This window comes from Tigriopus californicus, chromosome 3, assembly GCF_007210705.1.
Source record: "Tigriopus californicus strain San Diego chromosome 3, Tcal_SD_v2.1, whole genome shotgun sequence".
Classification (NCBI taxonomy): domain Eukaryota; kingdom Metazoa; phylum Arthropoda; class Copepoda; order Harpacticoida; family Harpacticidae; genus Tigriopus; species Tigriopus californicus.
Window position 1 is genome coordinate 11963973 of NC_081442.1, and position 13260 is coordinate 11977232.

Genomic DNA, 13260 nt, shown 5'->3' on the forward strand with positions numbered 1-13260 from the left:
GGTCCTAGACCAAATTTATTCCTGGGTTGCTGCGAGTAACATGGCCTTGAATGGGATGAAATTCCGTTCAATGACCTTTGGGTCGACGCCATTAGACACTCCACTATTAGATGATGAAGGTAAGGACATTGAGCAGGTCTCATCCATGAAGGATTTAGGTGTAGTCCTCCAAGGGCGGGAAATTTCTAACCCAGTGGCTCAACAAGCCGTCGAGCTCTTCAAAAAATGGATTGATCAAATCCCATTGTTAAAAGAGTTTTCCTTCATGAGGTGTACTAGGGGCCCCATCGTCCTTCTGACTATCTTCTCTGATGCCAGCACGGCAGGAATGGGCGTGCCTATCGGATCTGCGGAAAAGCCACAGAATCGCTAAATTTCCAACTCATTTTGTCAAAAAGTTCACTAATGCCCAGAAATTTACGCAGTGGCGCCGAGGCTAAGGACCCACTTACAATTGCCAGAGCGGAACTTATAGGACTGCTCATGGCCGCGAATCTTGGTCATTACCTCCAAAACGCCTTCAATCGAGAGATCAACCAAGAACAGATCGTCTATTTTACGAATTCTCTTTTAAACTTGCAACAAACTCAACAAAGGAAAGGGCCCTGTAAAGTCTGGGAGGAGTGTCACATTGAAAAAATCTTAGAGAAGACTGAAACCTCAGAGATCAGATTTTGCCCAGGCAAACTCAACCCGGCTGATTTGCCGATCCGAGGGTGTAGCCTCATGGAGCTAAAAGACAAATTTGAGTTTATGTCCAAAGGTTCTGATTTTCTCGCAAAACCAAGGAATGAATGGCCGGTGCACCCAGTGGTGGCCACAATTATCAAGCTGCAGGCAGGCAGTGATAATACCGATTTGGACCAGCTCCCTTATTTGACAGACTGTTCGCAAGAAGTCGACTTGTACTTTACCCAGATGGGAGGATCAAAGGACAATCAAGGGGCAATGTGAAAAAACCTGCAGCAGCCCGCAAATCAGTGTTCTTAGATATACTGGTAGAAAATTGCGAGTCATGGTTAAAGATCGTGAAAGTTTTGGTCCGCATCCGATTGGCATTCCAAAAAATTGGGAAGAGAAGTGTGTCAAAGCAAACCCCCATCTCAAACGTCAAATACTTGAGTAACGAAGATATATTTTGGGCGGAGACAATTCTAGTTCGTCATGAGCAAGAAAGAATGTTGTCAACGAGATTGAATTCCTAAAGCAGAAACACGTGGATCAGCCTAATTGGCTTCAAAAAGGTCCTTCCTGTATTTTGGGATGCAAAACAAGAATTAATCAAAATGGAAACGAAGCTGCATTTATCGTCTTCCCTAACTCATGGGTTTGCAAACCCAATGATTTTACCAAAGGATTGGTTGCCGAAAAGAAAATATTACACCTCCGTCTCTCAAGAATGCATACCAGTCAACGTCAGACGTTTGATATATTGAGACAAAAGAATTGGGTAATTGGCTGATTTGGTTATGTGAAGAGCATCGTCACAAAGTGTAAGACCCCCCCGATGTCGTTACATCAAGTTCAATTCGCCAAAAATGTCCCCATTGCCAGCTTTGCGTTTAGACAACCCAAAACCATGGATGAACGTGGGGGTGGATTACACGGCTCATTGACTTGTAAACACGATTGCCACTCAGAATCAAGTGCGAGAGTCAATACTGATATTGCTTTTGAGCAACTAAGAACTTGACGCATGGACAAAAAACCTGTAAAATCCGGGAAATAGCGTGCGTGCATCCAAAGACTTTCAAGATATTGTTGGTTCTATTTACCTGTTAACACACTCTCATGTTCTCATTGGGAGATTGATGAGATGACAATGTATTTCTGACTAGTACACATTTATCTACATGACTAGATTGAATATTTACAATAAGAGAGCATGAGAAACATGAGGAAGTTTGAGCCCACCAACCTGGAAGCTTTTTACAAACTACCCTGTCACACCGACATTGACGACGGAACCATGCGCATCATGGTTCCTGTCCCCGTCTACAACATCATAGGGACGTTCACTATCCATCACCACACCTACCAATGCTCATAGTGACCAACTGATGGAAAGCAGCGCCTCTACAATCAGAAACTATACCCTAGCAGCCGGTTAGCTAACATTCAGTACGCCCAGCTAGCTTTCATCGCAATCTCTAGGAGTTGCTTTCTCTATGATTTGACGTCGAGTACTTTTTCTGAAGTTGTGCCCATTCTTGGGGCCTTGCAACTTTACTTTCTCAAGAAGCAAAGGAAAAGCCGTATGACATAAAATTTCTTATTCTGTAAATATTTTTCAGTTTCGTGACTGTTTAAATTTTCAGGACTGCATGCATCACACATATTGTAGACTTATTCCAAATAGAGTTAAGATGGGTGGTGTATTGCTTCTTCCATTACCTTCAAATGCATTATTGATTTGGGATTCGACTTGTGACATCGCTTATGTAATCTATGCGTGAACTTTCTAAATATAGAGTAATTCCCAAAGGGCAATGTTCATAACTTGACATCAATACAGAAGTGGTTGTGCCTTTATTATCAATTAAAAATATATTCATCAATTTCAAAGGCAAGTTGTGTTTGTGGACCCTTTTCAACGACCGCATCGTGAGTTATCCACAAACTGTTTGGGTTGGCCAAGTCTTTGGTCACTATTTTAGAGCTAAGAGGAGCAGTGGTTCTGTTTGTAGATTCATAGAAAGCAGAAATAATCAGCGTTTGTCCGAATTGGAACATAGAACCTTCAAACACGTCACAATCGGTGGGCAAATCGTAATTGTCAGCGTCAATAAAGGTGCCGGTGGTGGTATTCCAAAAATAAGCTTGGTAGTGGGGCTGATGGTTTGGGCTTGGGTTAGTCGTCCCGGCAACTGCAAGAATGCCTCTTCCTAGGTCTGGCAAAGTAGCGACAACAGAGAATTGATGAATGATGCTAAAAGGGAGATCCTGCACAATTGTCCATTGTGATTCTCCTGTTACAAATTTGTAGACTTTGGAAATTGAAGTTACATCGTCCCAGCCACCACTGACAATAACCGTCTTCTCATCAAAAGCTTGTGTTGCATGACGAGACATTTTCTGTGGGAGATTAACGCCAGGTTCCCATTTTTGGAGATATTCGCTGAACACCTCAACACTGTCTGTATATTGGGCACTACCAGATGTCCCCCCAATTACCATGAGCCCAATATCGACCACTACGAGTCCGCCATGACCATGTGGTTCAAGTAGTGAAGGAAACGAATCCCAGAAATCTGTGCCTGAAGAAGAAAATAGTAGTAATTCGGTGTTCTTGTTTTGCCTAAGTAGGGGACAGTTGTTCGAATTGATCTAAGTTTCATGTTTCTGATCACAACGGAAAGTCAACAAGTCAGGACCTTTCACCCCTGACTTGTGGACGGAGCCGGGGAAAACACCCAGCGTGGGAAGGGCAATGTGACAAATGCTCAATACAATTCGTTCTCTCTTTACAATCGGCGAGTCAGATTAGATAAAAACATTTTCTACGGCTAATGGAAAAAAACAACCGATTTATGTTGTGAAGTACCCGCTGATAGGTGAATCTTCACTCAAAATATCTTCCAATCTACACTTAACATTACTTCCAATCATCTAAAACCATAGTGCATGCCTAACCAGTTCTTCTATGTAATGCAGCGACAGCTTAACAAGCTCGTTCCAAGGCTTGCGCCGTGGCCTAGGCGTTCCCAGACCTTGCATCCAAGCTGCTGCAGACTTGCAGCGCGGCCTAGGCGCCCCCAGACCCTTGCAACCTAAATGTTAGGTAAAGTTAAGTTAGGTTAGGCACGGACTTCTAGAAATATGGACTGTGAACGAGCTCCCCGCCAAATCGGTCTGCTCTTGGTCATAGTAACTCTGAGCCACTTTTCGAATTAAAGTAATAAAATAAAAAACGTAGATCTCTTCAATTAACGGTAGGTCAATTTTATATCATTTACATACAAAATCGTTCGTTTCAAGGTTAAGTTGTCAAAAGGTTATGTAGCTGACCAAGAGCAAGCCGAAAATTCAAATTTTATGTAGTGTTTGCTACATAACTTTGAACATGTCTCCTGAGTTCCCTAAGCACAGGTTTGGGCTCAAGCTTGACCAAGTCCATCTATTTAACAAGATCTTGTGGTCATACGAAGTGCTTATTCGGAATAAGATGAGCGGTTTAGGAGATAGGATATTTTTGCTGCCGTTCGCACTCCATATCTCTAGAAGTCCTTGGGTTACGTTATGATAAGTTAGGTTTGGCATGCTGAATTAAGGTTAGGTTAGGATTGGATCAAATTGTATCAACAATGGATCTACTTCTTCAATCTCTGTAGGCGTGGGATTTTGACCGTAAATGACGTCACTTACACTACGGACCCTAAGGTTAACGACCATACTACCCAAGAGTCTACCACTCTTTTTCCTATCCCTCACTCTTGTTCACCATCTTCCCTCCATTCAGTTCCCCGTGAAAGTGTTTTCTTTTAATCTTGATAATAAAGCAATAATAACATTTTTGTTCCTCTTTCAGTATCTTTACATGATCATCATTGTTAAAGCGGAGTGTAACGGAAAAGCATAACAATCTAAAAATACCAGGTATGCGACCTGGGTGAATTTTTCGGAGCATGGTTTTTGACAAACAGGCCCAAATATCTTACCTATATGCCAATAATAGCAGTTTACAGTCCATCCAAGGCAAGACACAAAACCGTTCTTGTATTTTGTGGCCGGACCAAAAGTTCCTCCTTGCTCATAACGAGGCATCCAGGGGATTGTGAGGGTCTCAACAGGGCTACTGTTGGCCAAGCTATCCATTGAATGTGCCAGATTTGTAGTGGGAAGACCTAAATAGAATCCTTGGAAAGAAAAGAAAAAGCATGTTACACGTTGTCTTCTAGTTCGGGCCACGTTATTATGATAGTTCTGATGATGTAGGTCTCCAAGTCCTTGAGCTTGGTAGTGACCCAGGACTCAGCGTCAACTCTCATATCCGAAGAAGCATAATGCGTGTTTTAAAACCGCCCTCAAGAAGCATTCTTTACTTGATCTCACATATCTATGTGCATCAATGACATCGTGTGAGTTTACCCACATTTGTGATAAACCTAAAGTTCGTTTTTCTGCTTCTTTTGAAGAACCCTCAGCGATAATTGCTTATCAGAATTTATTTGAACACTACATTTACAATGGCAACAGTAAAAAAGGTAAAAGGTCACTCGTATGATGATGATCACTAGTCATTTTCTCTTTCATATCGGATAGGATATCATCTTGACTTCATGAAAATTCACTTACTCTTTTTAACCTCCCTTAAGTTATGGGTGCCCATCTGAAGATGGATCCCATTAGCGTTTTTTGAAAATTCTGGATAACATATGAACTTCTCCGTAAAGTGGATCATCTGGCTACTGCTGTTCTCTTTATCCTCGAGAATGGCATCACAGGTTTGTGATTGAGATACACAACTTGAATACAATTCAAGTCTTGGTGATACCACGCTGCAACAAGAGAGAAATTGATTTAGGTACATATATTAGTAATTCTTATGAACCACGAGCACCTTCATTGTTCTATGTTTTTTGCATTTTCATTCACCAAATACCGGTACATGGTGGCTAATGTTTCCACAACATGGTTCTTAAAACTGTGATTGGGGTTTTCAAGGGTTTTATTTTCCCATTTTTACAATAGCCCCTCTCTGCTTATAAAACCGTGCAAAGACATTGCTGATCAGCTGATTCTGACAAATGTTTCCAAAACGTTGTTCTTGAAACTATGGCGACAATCCGTAGGTGCTAAGCTTTTTATTTGTCCCCTTAGTTTGGTCAGCCGTGGGAATGGGATTGAAGTCAAAATGGTGGGATCGTAATCGGTCCCCAAACAAGTGACTTATCTTTATTGATCTGTGAAACAAGTAGATGCTCCAGGACACGGAAACATTATTTATTAGAGTCCGGAAAACAAAACGCAAGACTAAATCTTAACAAAATAGCGGATTTCTGGGACTCTAGGCACCAAAGATTCCAAAAGCCTTGCAAAGGATCTAGATCGGACCTACTCTTGGGTCGCAGAGGGTTATTTGGTCTTAAACAGGTCAACAGTTTGAGTCAACGACCTTAGGATCAACGCCTTTGATCACTCATAGAGTGCTAAATGGTCATAGAGTACTCTATGGATTACTCCACTCATAGATAATGGAGGAAAAGATAGTGTGCAGATCTTGTGTATGAAGGAATTGGGGGGAGTCCTCCAAAATAATGGATAGTTCGATGAGCATATCCACTTGAAGGTGGGCAAATATTTTCAAATAAGTGGTTGGGTTTACTGGGCTTTTAAATCCAGAGATAGTATCATGATGCCAACTCTCTACAAAAAAAAATCTGCACAAGTTGATTGTTCAGCCACATCTTGAATCTGCTTTCCCCATTTGAGTTTCAATGAGTTCACTAGGCCATAGGCTTTCAGAAGGTCGAGCAAGCTCAAAGATATTTCATTAGGAACATTCAAGTTCGACTGCCTAAATAACCTGAACAGCCTGCGTCAAAATACCAGAATTTCCGCCTTTGGTAGAAGGGCTACGAAAGCCCGTTTCCCATTGGCCAGAGAGAGGCGTTGGCAGATTCGGCGAGAAGTAAATGGTGGGGTTGCAATCACAGACAAAAAGTTTCTCAACGTCAATGTCTCTGACAACTATTTTGCAACTCTATCCACACTCATAGATATGATTACGCTAATTTGAACAAAATTTACACACAATTATCAGGTTTTAACGTTGGCAAAATGTAAAAAGCCCAGTTACATTGCTAATTTGTTGGCCGTTTTCCATCCCGAAACGATCATTGATACGAATGGAACTTAATAAGGGTTTCCTATTCAAGAGAAAGGGGACATAGTAAGGAAAAAATATTTGATTATAAAAGGCATATAGTAACTTGCAAAATAGTTAAAACATGGTCGAGTTAATTGAGGCACATGCACACACATAAAATGATGAACTCACGCTTGTTCAGAAAACGAGTTTTGGAAGTGTGGCCCAAAAGGGTAAAGAAAAACAGCGAGATTCGTTCAAGGTTTATTGGAATAGCGGGGGATTTTGGCGAGTTCTTTCTTTTATCCAACCAAAAAGGTCCTAAAGTTTTGAAACGCATGCAAGCACAACAAAAATGGCCGAGAAGGAATGTGCTCTTTTTCATTATTTGCTCCATAATCATTTGCATCTGAAGTGTGTTTGTCCAATATTGCCAAACATTGTGTCAATTGGATGTGTGCCAAATCACTGGCTACATTTTTCCTGAAGTGAGAGGAACTGTGTGGATGCAAAGGTGTTAGCTCATAAATGTGAAGGTTCACCCAAGACCCTAGTCTATGAATTGCTTGCTATGCAGCTCATTCTCTGACAACGAGCTCACTCAAAAGAAGTCTTTTATTTCTGGAGTTAAAGCTCTGCTTTTATAATTTCCCCGGGTCGGCATTTATTACAGCCGCCAAGAAGGTGAAGATATAGGGGCCGCGAGGTAAGAGTTGAACGAACTCTAGCGGCCAAAAAAGGAAACAGCGTTAGTAAGGAATCATCAAGACTGTTTTGCGTCATTCAAAACTTTTGAAATCAGGTGAAGAAAGATTAAACTTCTTATGAGGGATCAGAAGCTATGTGAGATAGGGAAATAAAAGTGATGAGTAGACTTTTTTAATTTTTATTTCAAATATCTTTGCATTTCGGGGCAATTTTAAATACTCAGATGCTTTTTGACCAAATAACGGTTTTGGCTTCAAATAATCCTGAAATTGGCCATTTAGCTGTTAAAGTTACGCACCGAATATTATAATGCATCTTGATATAATTCTTACACTTTAATACTTCAAGGAGTCATTTGTTATGTGACTTTTGGCTTAGGATATTCAGCCCTGCCTTAAGTGTTGCAATGTTTTGTTGCAATCTTGATCTGAACTCGTCAATGAACTTGAACTACATCATAGGTTGTTGCTTTAAATTATATTTATCCAAATCTTGGCTATGTTTAATCAGCAAGATGTTTGCAAATGAAGGAGCAAAATATGAAAACCACAATCTTTGTAAAGGTTCATGCTTTGAACTTGATCATTCAAAGGAAATGGCCAAGAGGCAAAATATATCACACCTCTAACAATAACATTTGAAAAAGTAGTTAACAAGCAGGGCATTAGTCGTTTCTCAATAAAATGAACAAATTACAGTGACCATTACTTTGGTCAAAAATAATAATTCGTTACACAACCATTCCTTGAAAAATGTTAGTGGCGTTTCTCGTTACTTTTCCTAAAAGTTAGATGACCAATAATTTATGCTTCTTAGCATACTTCTCTAAAGGAATAGTGTGTTTGGCCTCAAACATTCCAAAAAGCCTAACATTTGATGACTAATGACTTTTTCATGAGCATTGGCATTTAATCTTGACAAAATTGTTCAAAATGTATGGCATCACAATGCTTTGAGGAGTCAAAATTCAGACCCTGAATGGGGTACTGATGGTTTTTGAAGTTTTGAAACAATATCGCACAGGTCATGATAGAAAAACAGTATTAGGCACCTTCAAGCCAGTAAAGCTTCATTGCAAGAAGCCTATGACTTAAGTTGTGGAAATGTGGAAGCTTTGGAAATTTGATGGATTATACTCAAGCCACAAAAAGGATTTTCTTGCTTGAAATTGGACTGAAACAGGTCTTCAGTCCAATGTATTTTGATTGAGAAGATGTAAACAATAAAGTGGCAAATGCTACAAGATTTGAAACCAAGAACTCCCTCAAAGTAGTCAAGAGCAAACACAATTTTCAGTCTTTCATTGTTCATAATATGCTGGATGGAAAGAGCAAAAATTGACAATTCAATTTCTGTTGAGCCTTAAAATATATTTTTGATTGTGGTATTCTTTTTTTTGTTGCGGACTTCCTTACCGCTGAAGATTTTATATTTTACTTGACTTTTATTTTATATATATTATTTGATCGACAAACGAATTGGAGTTGGCTGATCTGGCTAATCCTTGAATATAAGGTTGATCCGGAATTTTAGTCAAAAACTTGTCCAAGTCTGACTTAAATCTTGCTACCCCTACATAAACCCTACGAATATTTGAGGGCAGCAAATTGAACAATGAAGGAGCCCGAGAAAGAAGAGAGTTGGACTTCATTGTTTTAACTAGCCTGGATTCTCGAGGGCTTGAAGGTGCTCTCAAAAGCACATTAAGCCTCTACGGTCACTAGAATTGACCCTAAATCCTGGGGTTGGGACAAAGCTCATGAATGCTTTTGAAAACGTACAATATCAGATACCTTTGTACCTTCTCTGAGTACTGTACAATCCCAACCGTTCTAACCTCTCCCAATACGAGAGCTCTCTCATATCTTCAATGTTCCTAGTAAAACATCTTTGGACCTGCTCGAGCTTTTGCAAACCTGCTGAACTAATTGGAGCCCAAATGGGAGAGGCATATTCAAGATGCGGCTGAACAATCGACTTGTACAGAGTTAGCATCGTGACATATCTCTGGACTTAAACGTGCGATATATCCAACCACATGCGCGTTCAGTGCATAAAAAATGTGTCGGGTTGTAATTAAGAAGTTTGCGTCGTGAGTGACCATACAAGTGAGAGGGAAGGATTTACATCAAATTGATTTTAATATTTTTATGATATAATCCTGGGCTTTCAAACTTACCCGGTGAGAAGCTAATACTCATAGGTACATTTGTATCAAAGTATTCTGGTAAAAAGAAAAGAAAACCGTTATCATACTTCACCTTAACAAGTATGCAGAATCATTTTCCGCCCAAGGAATGCAATTTTTGCCAAGCAAATTTTTTCTAAGGAAATGTGGAAGGACGTTTATTTGTCATGTCTCACATATTTTCAATATATCCTTTAAGACACGAAATCCAAAACGAGCAAAAACATAAAACATGGTCAATGGTGAAAATGGCAAAAAATGTTCGCGATCCAAATTTTGAACAAGTTCAACCCTAATGTAAGTAGTAAAAAATCAAGCCTTAGGTTTTCGAGGTCAAGTAATGACCTTCGTGATGACTCAACCCCTATTATAAGATATCTCTAAGAATCCGTAATTTAATGATTTGTTACCATGAAGATGACACTATGATTGAAATTTGTTACAGCTAAAGCGACGCCCTAAAACTAACTTTAAACCTATCTAAATATTCAATCAGAAGATAGTTTCTATGTTTTTAATGTTGTTAACATTTTAAAGACTTTTTAATTGGTTTCAAACGATAATCAAAAAATGTTTATTGCTTCTTTGTGCTTCTCTATTTATGGCAAATCGTTTTGCAATGACGTTCTACCAAAGTGGGCCAATTCTAATAGCCTTCCCACGGAAGTGAGTCAAATCCAGCAAACCGTACAGATAATTCAGTTGTACTTGGAGTACTAAAGGATTGAGAGAGCTCTCGTATTGGGAGAGATTAAACAAGTTGGGACTGTACAATGTTCAGAGAAGGTACGAAAGGTATCTGATGCTGTACGTCTTCAAAAGCATCCATGAGCTTTGTCCCAACCCAGGATTTAGGGTCAATTGTGGTGACCGTAGAGGCTTAATGTGCGTTTTGAGAGCACCTTCAAGTCCTCGAGAATCCAGGCTAGTTCAAACCATGTAGTCCACTTTTCTTCTTTCATTATTTGATTTGCATCCCTCTAATATTCGCAGGGAATACGTAAGGCTTATTGATCCAATTGCATCTCTCAAGTCAGACTTGGACAAATTTTTGGATATATCAACCCTAGATTCAGGGGTTTGCTCGGTTTGCCAACTCAAATTCATTGGTAGACCAAATATCATAAAGAGATTAAAAGGTAAAAAATAGATGAAATATAAATGTATTAACACTTGGGATAACAATAAATTGTCTTTAGCGGTTAAAAAGGCTGAAAAAAAAACAAACACAAAAATTAAAATGTGAACAGATACCTTGTTTCCTCTTTGACGTCCCATGAACCGTTACAATGCTTTGACATTAAGGAAAATTGAGATGTCTTGAGCGATGTTAGACCCATGCACAATTCGATGCCAACAATCCACAAAATAACGAACCTAAACATTTTGATTCCTTTGCGTTCGATAGTAAATTGACCAACTGGATTGACTATGGTTAATACAGCTCAGGAGTAATTGCTTTGCCAAAGAACTAAATAATGCACTCCATTCTGTCCTAAATATGAGACCATGAATGCCATTCACAGGCGTGATCATTATCGACGAGCTTCAACCAACTAATGAGTAGTCAAAACAAACCAATCAAAGGACCCAATGGCCAAAATGAAAGGCATAAAGACTGAAGGAAACCATGAGATACTCACGCAGGGGTTAAAGGTATCGGAGAGCATGTAGTTGGAACAATATGAAGAAAATAGTCATCCAATTGAAATTGAACTTGCCTGTGGCAGGGTTCCCACAACGCTTAGCAAGGTCATGCTCAAATGACAAGTCTTCTAGTAATGATTTTCTCTGTTGAAACCACAGAAGGACCAACTTTGGTAAAAAAAATGAATCGTTACAAGTAGCTCTGATCAACATATTAATTGATTGGAAACCAATGAGAAGATAGTTTTTTTTTAAAATCTTTATTGCAAGACGGATAGCTCATTGGATACATATAGGTTTTTAATGCAATACATGTACACACTACTGGTTGTCATGGTTAATTTGAGGTCCATTCTAGAATATCAAGATGCAGGGCGCCACTGAGGCGAAAATCCACTATTGCATCAAATTTGACCGCAAAATGGTCTGGTTATACCCTACAGCAATTGCCACAAAGTATATTGCGGTATTTCAATCTCCCAAAAATGAATAAAAGTGTTTCGCTTTTCTGAAGCATGCAGAAACAGCTAAAATTGTTTATCGTGTAACCTAAAACTTATTTAAGATAAACATTTAACAACTATGATGATATGATTGGCAACCAAATTTTCAAAAAATGTTGATCTTAAAGCTTGAGAAATTTTTATCAGTGTTTTATGAAAAAATCTTCAGTTCGTAGAAAATAATCATTGGAAAAATGACAAATTTGAAAATTAAGCTGTCCGACATATGTATGTAATATTTCAAAGACATGACTGGCCAGTTTCATGTTTAAGAGCCATTGTCGGGAATTTTCCATTCTGAATAAGCTTTAAGTTTCAGCATTTACTATCTTTAAGTTTTACAGAACTATTTATGAAAATGAAAGAATATCATATATTTGTATACGAACTAAAGCATCGTCATGAGAGAACCACACCCTGATCCCAAAGAGGGACTCTATGCTCCAACATGTTGCGACAGACTTGGAACAGGCGCCGTAAGGGCCATGCTCTTCTCTGTATATAAAGCCATGTTTAGCTATGAATAAAAAGAGAGTCTACGACTTACCACCGAGACCAACCGTTGTTTTATTTCTAGGTAATACATGGCAACCGTGATCTAGGTTGGCCAATACATGGCGACCGTGATCTAGGTTGACCAATACATATTTTTCAAGTCATCGAAATACCATATAGATGTTGATGAAATTCTATGTAAGTGCATAACTCATGTACTCAGAAGCAGTTTGATAGATCACATTCTATTCCCTATGGAAGTGGTTACTAAGTGTGATCCTTAACACAATGAATAAGGATTTTTTAATTTGCAACGATTTAATAGTTTTATAACTGAAAGTTTTTCAATCTGACTTAGAGCATCATAAAGTAATGAAATTAAAACGGTAGCTAAAGCTACTGTGAAGGGACGACCAATCGAGAATATTCTCAGCGATTCCAATAGGGCTTGTCAAGTGAACGCGGTCATGAACAGCCAACGCTATTCCATGGAGTTAAATCAAAGACAACATGCCCAGCCAAACTGCACTGTGCATTCATTGTATTTTGACATTTATTTCATTTTACCTGCTTGTCTAAGCAAGTAGCATTGAAGTATTGAGCCAAATTGTTAGTGCGTTCACCGTTTAACACCAAACATGTTCATTGTGTTGGGTTGCGTAAAGCACCTGACTCAAAACCATTCGGTTATTGAAAAATCAATGAGCGGATGGTGCGAGTTGACTGCGATGTTTGTCTTAGTTCTCCCTCTCAAAAATGTCCAAAATCAGGGTGCCGGGCCACATTTTTCTTGAATTTCCTTCACTTGACATGCCCTATTCACCCTCTTCTTCACATCAAAACAAATACGAAGGAAAAGAAAAGCAGAAGCGCCCTCATTCGAAATAGACTGCTTGGTAATTGATAATACT

The 13260-nt window shown here is 39.2% G+C and overlaps 1 protein-coding gene across 1 annotated transcript; it reads right to left on the reverse strand.

Moving 5' to 3' along the window:
* Positions 1-2221: 2221 nt before the first annotated feature.
* Positions 2222-11510, reverse strand: LOC131877773 (uncharacterized). Its single transcript, XM_059223556.1, has 4 exons — positions 10959-11510; positions 5296-5498; positions 4659-4856; positions 2222-3257 (listed from the first exon to the last, which is right to left on the reverse strand). Exons 1-4 carry the CDS (start codon positions 11087-11089, stop codon positions 2536-2538), a joined length of 1254 nt encoding a protein of 417 aa, XP_059079539.1. The 5' UTR covers positions 11090-11510; the 3' UTR covers positions 2222-2535.
* Positions 11511-13260: the final 1750 nt, after the last annotated feature.